Source organism: Ailuropoda melanoleuca, chromosome 17 (assembly GCF_002007445.2).
Source record: "Ailuropoda melanoleuca isolate Jingjing chromosome 17, ASM200744v2, whole genome shotgun sequence".
Taxonomy (NCBI): Eukaryota; Metazoa; Chordata; class Mammalia; order Carnivora; family Ursidae; genus Ailuropoda; species Ailuropoda melanoleuca.
In genome coordinates, this window is record NC_048234.1 from 4,794,470 (window position 1) to 4,811,049 (window position 16,580).

At 44.9% G+C, this 16,580-nt stretch overlaps 2 protein-coding genes across 4 annotated transcripts in view; one reads left to right on the top strand and one right to left on the bottom strand.

Moving 5' to 3' along the window:
- The window catches only part of LOC100484870 (protein SCO1 homolog, mitochondrial), a 25,419-nt gene extending 16,317 nt beyond the window's left edge, over positions 1-9,102 (bottom strand). The window contains exons 1-5 of the mRNA XM_034647350.1: positions 8,806-9,102; positions 7,667-7,757; positions 4,905-5,102; positions 4,043-4,135; positions 35-150 (exon numbers count right to left, since the gene is read on the bottom strand). Coding sequence (XP_034503241.1) covers positions 35-150; positions 4,043-4,135; positions 4,905-5,102; positions 7,667-7,757; positions 8,806-9,090 — 783 coding nt within the window. The 5' untranslated portion in view covers positions 9,091-9,102. The remainder of the gene's footprint in view (positions 1-34; positions 151-4,042; positions 4,136-4,904; positions 5,103-7,666; positions 7,758-8,805) is intronic.
- A 30-nt stretch (positions 9,103-9,132) lies between these two features.
- The window catches only part of ADPRM (ADP-ribose/CDP-alcohol diphosphatase, manganese dependent), a 137,633-nt gene continuing 130,185 nt past the window's right edge, over positions 9,133-16,580 (top strand). Inside the window, exons 1-3 of one of the 3 annotated variants that reach the window (XM_034647348.1) lie at positions 9,196-9,289; positions 9,693-9,882; positions 15,507-16,124. In XM_034647348.1, the coding sequence (XP_034503239.1) occupies positions 15,524-16,124 (601 nt within the window). In that variant the 5' untranslated portion in view covers positions 9,196-9,289; positions 9,693-9,882; positions 15,507-15,523. Of the gene's footprint in view, positions 9,883-15,506; positions 16,125-16,580 lie in introns of all 3 variants that reach the window. The other 2 variants (XM_034647349.1, XM_034647347.1) reach the window with 2 other exon arrangements.

Genomic DNA, 16,580 nt, shown 5'->3' on the forward strand with positions numbered 1-16,580 from the left:
CCGGCCCGTGGGCGACACCCGAGCATTTACTCACTATGTAGTCCTCATCCTCGTCCTTGGGGCCAGGGCTGTAATACACCCTGTATGCTCGGGCCACTTGATCAATCTCTTCTTTGCTGCCAGTCAGGCCAACCAGTTTGGGAGAAAATTCTGAATAAAAAATGAGAAACACAGTGAAAAAACAGAAGCAAGCGAACCCCCCACCCCCCGCCCCATCGACTTTAAAAACCAGTCTCAGTTATGAAGCAGCTCTACTGCCACGCTCCTCTGCGGGCCCCTGAACACTCCCTCATGATTCGCAGGAAAAGAAATGCACACAGAACAGATGCAAATTCTCCTTGGTAATGAAGAAGTCCCATTCGCCAAGACAGGCCACGTCCTGGGCCATCAAATGCACCCTAACAGATTTAAAAGAACAGAAACTGTATGATGTGTGCTCAGACCACAGCTGGGTAAGCGGAAAATCCCGAAACACGCGGAGATGAAAGTTTTGAATAATTCACGGGTCAAAGAAATCTTGAGAGACTGAGAAGTACTTTGAACCAAGTGAAAATGAAAACACAACTTCTTGCCATTTGTGGCGTGCAGCCAAAGCAGTGCTTCAAGGCACATGTGTGGCACTGAATTTGTACACTGGAGAAGAGACTAAAATCGGGACTCTAAATACCCTCTTAGGAAGCTAGAAAAAGAAGAGCCAATCAAATCCAAAGTGAACAGAAGGAAAGAATGAGAGCAGAAATCAATGAAACTGAAAACAGGAAATCAGTAGAGATAAAGCAACGAAACCCCAAGCTGGTTCTTTGTAACATGTAAGTCAGATCCTTTCAAAATGATCTTGTAAAGATCTGGAGAGAATGGATTCTTATTATTTAAATCACATTTTTTTAAATTAGTTTAGTTGTTTTTAAATACTCTGATTACTTCTGAGACTCGTGATGTTTACAGATATTGTCATGAATTAAGCAGTACAGGTTTTCACTGTATCCTGAAAAAACAGGTTTGCTTCCGGATTCAGTCATCCCACGCCAACAGCTGCATCTCATTTTCCAGTAAACAATCTCACGGCATGCATCCGCTGTCTGGTTTCTGGGATTCGTGGAAATGAGCTGGTGGAGGTCACTAAAACACCTGGATTCATCAGACTACAGAGATGACGGTCCAACAGCTAACAGCAGGACCTTCTTCCAAAGGTGGAGGAAAAAAGCCTACTGTCATTTCTAATTCCTCCTGAATTAAAAAACTGTTCAGATACTGAAAAAGCAGGATGGCTTGTTTTTCTTCTCCACTCTGAGTAGAGAGAAAAAGCGAATGAGGTCTAAATTAGCTGCACGTCCAAAACCTTTTTTAAAAAATTGTTGCAATAAATTTTCTACACGTGAACTTAAGTATTTTTAAATTTCCCCTGGTTCCAACTAGTAAAGATCATGTTCTCACTGAGTGTATGTATGTGCCGGTGAAGCATATTACTGTGAGGTTTTTGCATTTCAGTTACGAGAACTCAGATCTCTCATCTGAGGACGTTTAGGATTTGGTTAACCTGCGCCAACAACCGCCAACATCACACCTCCAATGAATCTCACTGTCGCCCAGTGAGTCACACCGCTTCTCACTGCTTTAGGAAATACCGTGTCGTTGTTCAAATTCCTGCTAATCCTGCGCACTGTGAACATAAATTCGCCTTCAATATCTAATAAAAACTCTAAAACTGCAAGAAAACATAAACCTTTCTCACCTTTGGCTGGGCAAAGATGTCTTACAAATGAAACCAAAAGAATTATCTATAAAAGAACACACTGATAAACTGGATGTCATCAAAACCGAAAACTGCTCTTCAAACCACATTAAAAGACTGAGATGACAAGCCACAGACTGGGAGAAAATGTCTGCGATCATACAGCTGATAAAAGACTCGTATCGGGAATATACGTGATGAACAAATACAAGTAAAACGAACAGCCCCCCCAAAATGAGCAAAAGCTGTGAAAAGACACCAGAAAAGAAGACATACAGATGGTAAATAAGAACATGAAAAGATGCTTAATATTTTTTTTCCGAAGATTTGAGAGAGCGAGAGAGAGAATGAGCGAGTAGGAGGAGGGGCAGTGGGAGATGGAAAGAGAAACCCAGGCAGACTCCCCACTGAGCGCAGAGCCTGACACAGGGCTCGATCTCATGACCCCAAGATCGGGCCTGGAGCGAAACCAAGAGTCGGACACTTTAACCAACTGTGCAACGTGCCCCTCAGGCGCCCCGATGCTTACCATCAAGGGTCATCAAGGCAAAGCACGTCAGATCCATGATGAGCTACCACCGAACACCTAGTGAAGTGGCTAAAATTAAAGGCCGACCACATCGAGTGTGGTGAGGCCGGGCAGGAGCTGGAGCTCTCACGCGCGGCTGGCGGGAAGGTGAAAACGTATGACTGCTTTGGAAAACTGTTTATCAGTTTCTTGAAAAGAGGAAAGCGCACCAACCACATGATCCCACAACCTCCTCGTATGCATTTACTCAAGAGAAATGGAAAGTCCGTGTCCGTACGAAGACTTGGACGGGAACGCTCTGTCGCGGCCCCGAACTGAAGTAGGCCCAGTGTCCGTCAACAGAACACTGCTCAGCAACAGCAGAGTGACCTACTGACACAGGCGAAAACACGGATGAGTCTCAAAAGAATTATGCTCAAAGAAGCCATTAAAAGAGAAAAGAGTACACAGTGTAGAATTCTGTTTACGTAAACTTCTAGAAAATGCAAACTAACCTACGCTGACAGAAAGCAGATTAGTGGGTGCCCAGAGACAGGAGTGCGGGCAGGGGGGAGGGAGGAGCAAGGGCGCAAGGAAACCGCTGGGGGTGATGGGAACGTCCAGTTTTTGACTGTGGTGATGGTGTCACAACTGCAGACATACGATGAAAGGTGATAACTACAGACTTCATATCCCTGCGTGTTAGTTTATGTTCACTGTATCTCGATAAATACGTCAAATAACGGAAGATACAGCAGGCGCCCCACGAAACACACTTTAAAATAACCTCAGAGCTTTAGACGGTACGTGTTTCAATGTGTCACACGTAAAATTAAATGTAAAACTACTCATTAGTCCCTTTGACCACGAGCCTAAACCAATTTCACCATAATTAAAATTAAAATTCCTGATTTTTCAGCACCCACGTGCCCATCATTCCTATAACAAAACAGATTTTTATTGTCATCATTTTTCAGCTGAGGAAACTTGAATCCTGAGAAATTATGCAATTTGCCCAAGCTCATGAGAACCTAAGCATTCATCCTTAATTCTACCATTACTTAGTCTGTAAAAGTGTGTTCTCATAGGTTTTAACCGGCACGAGGAGATGCTTCCACTTTTCCATGCAAAGTTATATATGTGTCTGTCATAATAAATGTTCTGGATTTATAAAAAATGTGTTAGGGACCTCAAACTGTAAATAAAGTCTCTAATCTCCCAATCTACACACTCCCAGGATGAACGTATGTCCTAATTTTACAGAGAGAATGAGGTACAGAGCTGGAATTAGAAGCAATGTGTCCTCACTCTACTCAACGTTCTGTCAGCTTTGTTGATACATGAAGGCCAAGTGCAGTCCTTCCTGTGACAAAATAAACAGAGCCGTGCATTATTATTGGTGTTTATTTGCTTATCAGCCAAAGTCACAACAGAGCCTCACCTTTTTATTTGCCTCTAAACCTAAGGATAGTATCATTTTTTGTCCTCCCTATTTCATGAGGCATGTAAGGTCAAATGAGTTGATCTTTCAAAAACTCTAAGAGCTTAAACAGATGTAAAGTATTATTATTATTTTAGTATTTTTATTTTATTTATTTACTTGAGAGAGAGAGAAAGCATGTGTGTGAGCTGGCGGGGGAGGGGTGTCAGAGGGAAAGAGAATCCTTGAGCAGATTCCCCACCAAGCACAGAACCTGACCAGGACCGTGAGATCACGACCTGAGCTAAAGTCAAGGGTTGGATGCTTAACTGACTGCCCCACCCAGGCGCTCCGAGATGTAAATATTATTAATAAGACATACCTTTCACATAATTTGCAATGGCTTCTTTTGTGTCCCTTTCTGGGTCAATAGTGATGAAAAGTGGAGTTAAATTTGGCAGAGTCGGAATATTATCTGGAAGAAAGTTCTCACTGGTCAGTATTCGCACTCTAGGGGAAAAGAGGAACACCAGCAGTGACAGTGGACAGCAGTAAGTGCTACAGCAAGGAGTTCAGGAACAGAGGGACACGGAACATTCGAGCGGAGAGGATGGGCAGGGGATGGGACGGCCTGCAGGAGGAGCAGACGTCCACAGTATCTGTGGTGGAACCAGATAATTATCCTACCCAACACCTTCACCAGTGCATGCACGTTACCCAGATCACATCGTGTGGTTATCTCGTGCCCTGATCCAGCCCGATGTTTGCAGTTTGCCTCCCGCACTGTTATCTCAAGGGCAAGGGAGCCATCAGTAAGGGCTGGATCCCCCGAAACAATCTATTTTAAGAAGGATGTACCCTGCCTCCTCCTTGGTAATAAATGCTGCTAACTGTACATCACAGACCGTACCAGTGATTTTCCAGTCTGTCTGTCACGGGGACGATGGCAGGGTCAGTAATGGGCGTCTACAATCAAGGAAGGGACACAACGCAGAGCTATGGGAAACCAGAGCTCGCGGCATTTTTAAGCAATCTGACTTTCAGCGTCAGAACAAGCTCCCTCTGGTAAAGAATACGGTGACAGGAATCAAAGCAGGGAACAAATGCGATGCTGAGATTTTATGTTCTCACAATGAGCCCAAATGATCACGACACCCAACCTGACAGTAATACAAGAACGTGAAAAGCGTGGTCACATTAAGGACATTAAGTAAACGTACTTTTTATAGTCGGTGATGGCTTACCTATCTCATCCACTACTTGAATCATTTTTTCGAGTTCTTCTGGACAGACATCAGGGCAATGAGTGAAACCAAAGTAAATCAATACCCACTGACCCACGTAGTCCTTGTCAGTTTTGGGTTCTCCTGTATGCGTTGTGAGGGAAAACGGGCCCCCGAGCAAAGGCTTTCCCAGGCTCCGCTGCTGCTCCTTCTCCAGTTCTTGAAGAGATACAAACACACACATTAAAAAAATCAATCTAACCACAGGCACCAAAATGCCTGATGTACGGTCAGTTCTACACTCACGACTGTGGGGGCACAGACTGGAAAACAGTCTGTTTCCAAGCAGCTTAAAAAATCTTTTAAGAAAAATAAGAATACGACAAGGAACAAAATCAAATCAAATGCTATGGTATTTAGTAAGTACTCTAAGAAAGCAAAGTGGTAAAGAAATTGCTTCCTCTTCTGAACAATTCAGTCCGGTCGCGAGGCGCGACCACGGCGGGGGCGAGGCAGGGGTTGCCACGGCCCAAAGCGGACTGTCCAGTCCCAAGTGCCGCAGGCTGGGCGGCCTGGAGTCTGGCATCTTAGCCTGCGTGTCCCGGGGAGGGCATCTGAATAGGGTGGGGACAGCGGCCATGGGACCTTAGTTACACATAAGGGATTGATCATAAATAAGCGTATTAAAGATAAGAGTCACACAAGGCAGAAGAGGTGGAAAGAGGGACTGAGAGAATCAGAACACACCCTGTAACGTCGTGTAGAGACTGCAGGTGCTGGTGTGAACTTGTGGCTGAGACATACAGATACAGACGTAAGCGGAGATGTGAGGACATACGTCTAGTTTCTAGCTCCGTCCACGCAGAGCATCGAGGAGTAGACACAACCCAGCAGCTACGAGCCCATGACCTGACCTTCTACATATCATCCTCCACTAGAAGGAAGTGGCTTTTGGAGAAGGGGCTGGTTTCGGGGCCACGGCAGAGGAAGGACAAGATGAGCCAGACTTAAGGAAGAACTCAACGAACGGTGAAGCAGGTCAAAAGGAATAGGAAGTTGCTCAGACTCCCAGGGACCAACGTGGGACAATTTGAGCATCAAAATAAAGAGAATATGGATTATAATTCTCAGAATACATAGGAAAGCACAAGTCAGTAAGGACATACGTAAACGGAGAGTGTGGTGAAGACTGGAGTATCTACGTTTGTAAGTACACACCACAAAATACACGTTAACCACATTTTCAGTAGAGAAGCCTGACAGATGTATGATGTACGTGAACATTATTAGTATGTTTAACAAAACGCAGTCACGTGGTACCAGACTAGAAGCAGCGAGAAAACAGCATCACTTTGGTGACATTCCTGCCGAAAAGACATGACCTGAATCTGAGGTCAAGGAGGAAATCAGACAAACCCAAACTAGGAGACATTTTACAAAATAACAAGGTTTTCAAGGTCATGAAAGTCACATGAAGACTGAGACACTGCTACGGACAGATGGGGACTAAAGAGAGGGGTAGGTACAGGAATGGTTCTAACCCGGATCCTTCTGCAACACTTGAATGAGGTCTGAAGGCTGAATGACAGTTAACACGTCGATGTTAATTGGCTGATTTGATGGCTGCACTACGATTATGTGAGGAGAACGTAATTGTTTGTAAAAAGTACACAGTGATATATTTGATGAGGCATCATGACGGAAAATACTCTCAGATAATTTAGAAATACTTTTAATAGTTTCACAGTAATTTTTTAAAATAAAACAAATACTATTGCAGGCAAAATTGCAAACTAAAGTCAAAAGACTGCATATCCTAGAACTGTCTCTGCCACTACTTTCCTAGCTTCTCAGATTTGTTTCTTTGTGAAACTAAAAGAACTTCTCACGAGAGCATGAAAATCACAGCAATAAAACACTATTTGTTACACAAAAGAAACACGTCTATATATTGATATGGATCTGACATTGTGGATTCTAAAGCCTATGAATTCTTACAGACTTAAACACATCCTTTGTATCATGGCATCAAAAGAGACTCTAGAGAACCACAACAGATTTAAATGATATTTTAAAGGTTTACTGGAAACTTCTAAACCAAATCTTAAAAACCCGGAATATTCACTAAAATATAAAGTTCTTGCAAACAATTTCTAAACACTTTCTGTGCTAATCCAGAGCCGTTCCTGGTACCTCCCGACCAGGTTCTCCCAATTTCTGTCCATCATCCATGGTCAGCCTCTGGCCTCTCCTCTGCTGATACTCGGCGGTTTGCAGTGCAGGCTGGCCCTTCTCTGGCCCTCCGGGCACCCTGGGCTTCCCCCTGGCTTGGCAGAGCCTCATCATGTGAAATCCTTTACTTCTGTGTCTGCTTCTCTGCCGCGTGCACCTCAATGGCTGGACCGCATCTTAGTTGCCTTCGTACCCTCTGGGCTTCACCACCCACCTCGAAACCTGTCCACATAAGTCTTTTCATGTAGTTAGACAATGGTATCTTGGCCTGGATCCTGGACTAGATAAAAGACAATTTAAAAAAACTGGTGAATTCCAAAACATTTAGTGAATAGTATTGCACCAGTTTTAATTTTAGTTTTGATAAATAAGCCATGGTTATATAATTTGCTAACATAGGGGAAGCCAGGTGAAAAGTACATAGGAACTCTCCCTGCCATCTTTATAACTATTCTGTTCATCTAGAATTATTTCAAGATAAGTTTAAAAACAAAATAAAAGATGTTAGGAAAAGGATTTTATTCTGAGCAGGCCAGAGGATATCTACTTACTCTGTGTCTTTTCTTTCTTGAAGTACTTCATTCCAGCCAATAAAGCCCCACCAATTGCAAACGTGAATGCCAGAGACTTCCAGGAAACCGGCTACTGGGGCAGAGATTTCAAATAAAAATACTAGTAAGATGCAAACATTTAACCATACTCAATTTACTGTCGTGGCTTTTAATATACACAAATACAGGTCTTGATCCTGTCAAGTATGTAGAATGTTTCCCGTTACTCTGGGGTGAGAAAGTACTGACAGTGTCTGGGAGCAGTTACATCTGGGCTGTGATCCAATTACAGAAGCATTCATTTCCAAAGGGAAAGTCCTTAAATGCATCTCATGTGAAAAACGACCCAAAGCTCAGGTCCCATAACCATTACTAAGTGTGACCCTGACTCCAACTGCTGATTTCAAAACCGGTTAATTATGTGATTGTGTTGATACCGGGAACAAAAATAAATCAAATAAAATTCGGGAGGTTGACCTAATTCTGGCTTCCAGAAGTAACAAAGCCAAAGTAGAAATGGAGCTTCTTGCAAATTATTTCTTTGCACTCTTTTCCAAATCCCAAGGTAAGTAAGATGTCGACTACCTCGACCTCATTCATTAACCTTCCTCCCCCAGCTCCTAACGCCCACTTCTCTTACCCATCACTAGTGGGTAGTGGCTTTCAAGTTCTCCCGGTGTCAGAACTAGAACCTGAGAGAACCCAAAGAAAAAAGGCATACCCTGCACGCAACTACGACCCACATCTTGCTCAATTTCAACATATACAACGAACCTCTTAAGGGGGTTCAAGTGACAGAAATAAGCAGGCTCTGACTCTTCAATCCTGGTCAACTTAAGGCTGAGACCTCCAGGTAAACCCGAACCCTATTCTGGGGTATTATGGGGTGAGGAGGCGTAAAGCGCACTAAAACCCAAGCCCGAGAATCCAGCCTCATGGAGAAGGCGTCGGTTCTCACGTTCTCCCTTTCGGGCTGGACTACCAGCAAAGCAAGAAAAAGGCAGGAGGAGAGTCTGTGACCCTCGCGGGTAAGGCTGAGCTGGGGACCATTTCCGAGATCACCACCAAGTGGGCCGGGGAGGCCGCAGGGCGGTGTGCAGGCGCGACGAGCAAAGGGAGGGCCGCATGTGTGCACTCACCCCGGGTTTGGAGGGGCGGGTGGGGTCCCTGCGGCCCTTCGGCTCGGGGCCGGCCGACCCCTGCGGGGGTGGCATCGCCGTGCTCAAGGGCCGGCTTCCCCGGCCGCTGCAAGCGAGCTCGGAGGTCCGCCACGCCTCCTCTCGCCGCGCGCCGAGTTGCCTCAGCCAGACTCCGGCGGCCCTCTCCGCCGGGGCGCAGACCACGAGCCCGTGAGGCACGAGCTGCCAAAGTCGGCCCCCCGGAAGCCGCATGCTGAGGCGGGGGACCAGCCAGAACCCCGCCATGCACTCGGGAGACCGCGCGGGAGAGCCCCCCTCCCCCGTCCCCAGCCGCGTCCCCCCGTCGTCCGCCTGAGGCCGGCCCGGAGCCGCAGGGCGCGGACCCCGCTGCCTCCGTCCTGGGGTGCAGGCGGGCCCATTGCACTTGACGTAGTCTCGGACCGTTCGGGACTTGCTCACAGGGCTCTTTGGAGTGGCTGGGGCGGTGAGCGTCGCGCTGTCACCTCGTTGGGAGCAGCGCCTCACGAAGTAGCCGGTTCTGCGCCGTGTCCCCTCCCTACGTCAGTCGTTGGGCCCCCGCGTCCTAGGACGCTCTAGCGGGCTCTCCTCCGCGCTGGGGTTCCAGGGTTCAGATGTGGATGAGGGGCTCACCTGGGCCCGCGTCCCTCGTCCCTCGTCCGGGGACAGCCCCGTATTCGTGGGCGCAGAGCATCCGTGGGCTGCTTTTCCTGGCCGGCGAAGGTGCAGCCTGCACGCACATCCTCTTTGCTTGTGTTTTCCTCTCAGCGTCTGCACCCTTAACGCCTCCCCTCCCCACGTCCGCGTCCCATTGGCAAAACACAGAAGGCGGGGGAGGAAAAAAGCCTAATTCTCTTCCCTAACCTCAGATTCCGGAGCTTCCCCGAGCAGAAGCAGCTCGCGCCCCAGTGCTTGTGGGACTGGAGCCGACTGTGTCTGCGAGCCGGCATAACTGGCCAAGTAGGTGTGCTCCTGCCTAACAGTCGAGCTGGACTCTCCTGATACCCACATTTCTTCGTTCCCGAGTTGAACTGGGATTTTCTGGAAGTTCTGCTTCAAGTACGTGGTGCGCTTCACATTGCTCTCAGTCAAACTAATTTTTCTGTCCCAAGGTTACCCGTGGGTGAGATTTTTTTTACCCGCTTCTATCTGTGTATTTTTTTTGCCCTGGGAGAAGTTTTTCCTCAAATTGCCAGAAAGACTCAAAAATACCTTCCTCGTTCAGGCAATGGGCATATAAAATTTTTGTTCCATCTTTCTGATTGCTCCACTGCATGTTAATGATGTCAGTCATATAAATTAAAATTCAGTGTTGTTTTTAGCTGGTCTGTTAAATTGCATTTGCCGAAGTGATTCTTTCACCAGCTTTATCCTTAAATTTGTTTACTCCAAAGCATTTTTATACAACATCTTCATATTAAGTTTATAATATTAGATACAATAGTAGCTTCTAAAACTGTTCTTGACTCAAAGTAGGTGTTTTGTAATGACACGTGAGATGAGTCGCTGATAATACCTCTGAGCCTGATTTCCCGGACCAGTGAAATCTTGTGTTAAAAGATACCTAAAACATTTTTTAGCGTAAACCTATCACTTTTTTTTTAAGATTTTATTTATTTATTTTAAACACAGAGAGAGAGAGAGAGAACACAAACAGGGACAGAGGGAGAGGGAGAAGCAGGCTCCCTGCCAAGCAGGACCCTGGGGTCATGACCTGGGCCGAAGGCAGGCACTTAACCAACTGAGCCACCCCGGGGCCCCATAAACCTATCATTTTTATTACTACTTTTAAACCATCGCGATCAGCAGATGAGTTTTTTCCCCTTCAATTTAGATACCTTTTTTGAAAGAGACAGGACATACATAATATCATCTGATGTTTGTTCCACCTGTAGTGACGAGGCTGGTCAGATTTTGTGCTGGAGGTAGCTTCAGGCTGTCTTGACTGAGACAGCTAGGCCCTAACTTTGTGAGACCTTCCCGGTCCTGTAACTTGTCTGCTCCTGCCCCCTGTCCCTCGCCACAACCATTTCCAGCCTCAACTTTCCTGTCATTGCAGTACTCAGCACAAGTGAATGTCCACAGACTACTCCCACTTCCCCCACCCCCTTTTCTGTCCACGGCCATCTGTCCCATGGGCTCTGCATAGAAAGACTTTGCTTACCTGACCTGCCCTCTTCCCTGAGAGCTTTGTGGCTTAGGCCTTGAGCGTCTCTGTTGCAATAGTTCTCCTTGACAGTTTCTCCTTACTAATGTCCTGATGTGCCCCCCCACCCCTTCGTTTTCCTTTGATAATAGTGTAGGACTGTCTTCATTCACTAGTTGATCATAGAGGCTTGAGAGGTTTCTACAAGGAGCTTCGGCCTTCTGCCATCTTATTACAAAAGTTTTATTAATATCGTCTTGTAGGAAGTTTCCAGCAAATAAGCATCCCTGGATGTTTCTTCCTATTATTAAACATTGTTGATGCCTGGAGAGGTTTTCACACCCCGCTGCCTGCTCATCCTGCGCCATGACCTTTTGTTGGAATTTTTGGAAATCTTTGTAAATTTTTGTAGGAGTTCATTAATAGCATTTTTGAAACTCTGGTAAAGTTTTCTACACTGTTCTGTTCTATAAAATGTTGCAGGAGTTTCGGTTATCCGGGGGTTCTCTAGGCAGATAGATTTTCAGATATATAGTTAAAAAGTAATTCACATGTAGGTAGTGCTTTATGATTTGCAAAGATTACCGTACAAGTATATGCTAGTTGAATCTCACAAGTGCCAATGAGTTATTTCCTTGTAGGTAAAACTGGGACTACAATTCCCTTCCGGGTCTTTAATTTCAAAGCTTTCAGCAGACGTCCCACTGCCTCTTAACTACAATTTAGGTAACTCCACATAAAATGGTGCACTCCAAACTTTCAGAACAAAGTTTGCTTAAAACTTGGGATTTTCCTTTCTTTTCAAAAACACATTATTTCCTTAGGTCTTCTGACTTGTCCAGACTTTATCTTCTCTAAAAATACTTTTAAAAAAACCTTGTATTATAGACATTTTGAAACCCACATGAAAGCAGAGAGAGTGAACCTCGTACCCATTCCTGGCTTCAACAGCTCTCCACTCACCCACTTCTGTGCGTATGTCTGGTGGAGGATGGAGGGTATTTTGAAAAGTTCATGGCATTGGCATGCTTATTAATTCTGTTTCCCCACTGGAGGTGTCTGAGTTTTTTATCTCTGTCCACCAGGACCAGTCTTTCGGAGCTCCCTGGCACCTGCCAGAACCATAAAATAAACTAGTTGGGAGAATCTGTTCCCTACTGACTTGGGTTTTTTTGGACCCGCCTAACTCACTTCTGATCCTAACGGTCTTTCCTTGCATGTGGCCTTGTCCCTCCTCCTTGCTTCATATCTTTCTCGTAACAGATGGCAGTATCGGTTTGCATTTGTTTTAAAAAAACAATTTCTTTATTTCATAAAACTGTGTATTCCCTGCCCTTAGCCTTATTTTTAAAAGCTGTATGTCGGGGCGCCTGGGTGGCACAGCGGTTAAGCGTCTGCCTTCGGCTCAGGGCGTGATCCCGGCGTTCTGGGATCGAGCCCCACATCAGGCTCCTCCGCTGGGAGCCTGCTTCTTCCTCTCCCACTCCCCCTGCTTGTGTTCCCTCTCTCGCTGGCTGTCTCTGTCTCTGTCGAATAAATAAATAAAATCTTTAAAAAATAAAATGAAATAAAATAAAAGCTGTATGTCTTCAACATTACAGATCTCTTTTCTACCCCAAAACACATTACTATTTTGAAGTGTGTGGCCGTTGCTGCTTCTCTGCACATAGCTTAATTTTCTTATAAAAAGTTGGCAAATCTTAGTTTACCCTTGAGTTTCTCTGAACTGTATTCCAGTGAAAGGTGTATCTGATGGCATTTTTTGTACAACACGACAGGAATCTTAGAGCCAGTTCAGTTTGGCTTGACTCAGAGGAGAGTTTGTTTGTTTATTTATTTATTTATTTATTTATTTTCGATTTTATTTATTTGAGATAGAGCATGCAGGAGCACGAGGGGGAGGGGTGGGGCAGAGAGAGAGGGAGAGAGAATCCCAAGCAGACTCTGTGCTGAGCACTGAGCCCGGTGCGGGGCTCGATCTCACGACCCTGAGATCATGAGCTGAGCCAAAACCAAGAGTCGGATGCTTAACTGACTGAGCCACCCGGGTGCCCCAGAGGAGAATTTAATGGCCCATGGAACTAAATGACCAAGAGGAGTTCTAGCAGAGACAGGTGGATCCAGGTGTCCAACTCATGTTTCTAGGACTTGACTTCTTTGCATCATTCAAGTGTGCTTCCTTCCAGGTTGGGTTTCTTCTCAGGTAATCTTCCCCAGCAGCTCCAGCCTTTGTCGTCAGTTTCGCATGAGTATTTGCAACAAAAGGCCCTGTGCTGATGTTTGCTGTCTCCGTGTGGGTTATATGCTTACCTCAAACTGATCAGAGGGAAACTGGGCGCATATAGGCCAGGCCGGGGTCACGTGTATGCCCATTGGGACACTTGCACAGCCAGGGGGGAAAGGTCACAGCACATGCACTGAGAGCGAGGATTGTGTAAATGCCTACAGAGACCAGGGGGTGCTGTTACCAGAAGAACAGGAAATGAATACTGGCTAGGCAGGCACAAATAATAGCTTCTCCTAGAAGACCAAATTAATTGTGACTAAAAACTCCCCCTCAGAGATCTGCAGTACAGATTATCACCTTAAAGCCTCTGAGTTTAAAGACGAAAACAGACAAGCTCATTTGGCAAAGGATAAAAGCCTCCCCAGAAACTTGTTTTCTCTTAAGCTTTGGTAATACTGTTCCAGTGATACGTGTACCCAGTTATCCTCTGGCTGGTTCTCCTATTAATCTGTACTTTGAATCACAAACATTTGAAATGTAATAAGACTACAGATTTTCATCTTAGATGAATCTTATGTTTATTTTGTCTGACTTCTTCACCTTTCAAATCAGATGATCTCACCCATCCTGCAAACATTTTAGCTGGCTTGATATCTACCAGGGTTTTCAGGTGGAGACTGCAGGACAAAATGAGCAAATGAAAAAAAAAAACTGTCAGAACACGAAGCCATTTTTTCAAGATTTCCAGTCTTCCTGGTGCTGCTTTATACCTGTGTCCGAGCTAGTTATAACCAGTCCGGTTAGGGAAGAAAGGAAAGTCACTGAAGCTCATAATTGGGTGGATCCCAGAAAATGTGTGTTGTTGGTGACAACAGTTTCAGCATGAAAAGAGGCCTCTAATTCTCAAGGAAGTCAGGTTGCTGACCGGCCCTCTGGCCGCCTGTGGAGTTGTCACCCCTGCCTGGGACAGCAGTGCTCTGTCCACTAGGACTTCACATGTCTGTGGATGATTGAAGAGAACTCAGTAGCTGTAGTGGACTACTGGAGACCAGCAGTCGGAAAGTAGTTTTAGAAATTCCACATGAAGTTGTTTTAGAAACAGCAAGGCTTTAATAAGCTTCGATCCCGCAACACAGTGTAGTACTGTAGACTTTATAATAAGAATATTTCATCATTTAGGATCATAGCATTTGGTTTTTATTTCTAAAGATTTTATTTATTTGAGAGCAAGAGAGGGAGCATGAGCCGGGGGAGGGGTAGAGGCAGAGGGAGAAGCAGACTCCCCGCTGAGCAGGGAACCCGAGGTGGGACTCCAACCCAGGACCCAGAGATCATGACCTGGGCCAAAGGCAGATGCTTCACCAACTGAGCCACCCAGGCGCCCCTGGTTTTTATTTTTAATCTTTAGTGTTCTTGGCTCTTTTGAGGCATTAGAAATGATTATAAATTTAGATTGTAAACAATCTAGTAAAATAATAGCTTTTCAGATCTAAATCCCTTGTTCTTGGCTAGTGTAGCAGGGTGCAGATCATGTGTGAGAAGAAAAGATGATGTATTTTCCATTTTGGCTTTGGGGACAGGGTAGTTAATATTCAGGTTAGAAAAAGCTGGTTCAGATGTGAATCCAACTACTGAAGAACCAGGAACCATTTGTCAGAAATGAAGACAGTCACATCAATATTCTAGTTAGTTTTTGTTTGTTTGTTTAAAATGATTCTGCTCCTTTCTTCATTTCTTCCCCCCATTATCCCAGATATAAAATATGAGCAAGTTATTTCAAGTGACTTACCCACCAAAGAAGCCAAAAGATCCAGCCCAACACAAAATCATCCGTAGTGGGAAACTAATGTATAAAGAACAATGAATGAGTGTGATGTGTTATTTTCTGTAAAAAGAATCCTGAAGTTTTGATAGAATTATTTTGGTGTTTGTGGAAGAAAGTACTCTGTGTGTGTGTGTGTGTGTGTGTGTGTGTGTATAAAAAACTAGTGTACGTTTCTTAAAAATTAAAAGTTCTACCAGATGTGAATTTGACTTTTCTGGATTTAGAATGCCTGTTCATTAATAAGATAATAACCTTTTGTAAATTACTCTTCTGAAGAATAGAGGTAATTTTACAGATAAGAAAACTGAACTGTTCCTGGGACTTGGTACTTTGGCCGTAGGACAATTGGACTTCAAGGCCCATGTGCTTTTCTCTCTATCACGCTACCTGGCGAATTAACTATTAATACTTTACCATCCTCTTCAGCCCATTTGGAAAAGTAAGATGTTTATAGTGTAGTCATGTTCTTTATTTTGTCTATTTAGAAGCCCGTTTGGAGGTTATGGATGATAAGCCCAACCCTGGAACGCTGACTGAGAATTCGGAAGTTCTCTTCTCCTTTGGGGTGATAGCAGATATCCAGTACGCTGATTTAGAAGATGGCTATAACTTCCAAGGAAACAGACGGAGGTACTACAGACACAGTCTGCTTCACTTGCGGGGCGCTGTCAAACACTGGAATACGGAGAGTAGCCTGCCCCGCTGCGTGCTTCAGCTTGGAGATATCATTGACGGATATAATGCGCAGTACAAAGCATCCGAAAAGTCGCTCGAACTTGTTATGAACACTTTCCAGATGCTTAAAGTCCCCGTTCATCACACGTGGGGGAACCACGAGTTCTATAACTTCAGCAGAAACTACCTAACAAATTCTAAACTTAACACAAAGTTTCTAGAAGACCACATTGTGCAGCATCCCGAGACTGTGCCTTCGGAGGATTACTATGCTTATCACTTTGTCCCATTCCCTCAATTCCGGTTCATTTTACTGGATGCTTACGACTTGAGCGTCTTAGGCGTGGACCAGTCCTCTCCAAAATACCAGCAGTGTCTGAAGATACTGAGGGAGCACAATCCAAATTCGGAGTTGAATAGTCCGCAAGGTGAATTATTCCTTTGAGCTGAGAGTCTAATACATTGTCTTTCCATTCTTCAGCTCCCTTTTATTCAACAGGAAGATGGATGATGAAGGTAAAAGTATATTGTTGCTGTTGTTCAGGGTCAGGATTGCTCATAGGCCTCACGGCGTGTGGATTGGTTGCAGTCGGTTCAAGATTCATTTATTTAGTTGGCATCTGACTGCCTGTTCTGGGCCGGGCCCCTTTGTCAAGGGCTAGCTCTTCAGAGCTGGAAGCAATGCTGACTGCATCACGTTTATTTATTTATTTATTTTTAAGGGACAGAGTGGAAGAAGCAAGAGAAGTAGGCGGGCAAGACCATAAATGAAACAAATAGAATTACATCCATAGCAATAAATGTTACCAGGAAAATTATGTGTAATGTTAAAGAAAAGGACTCAGGGTAGGGTTTTAGCTTAGCTGGTCAGAGGTGGCCTTTCC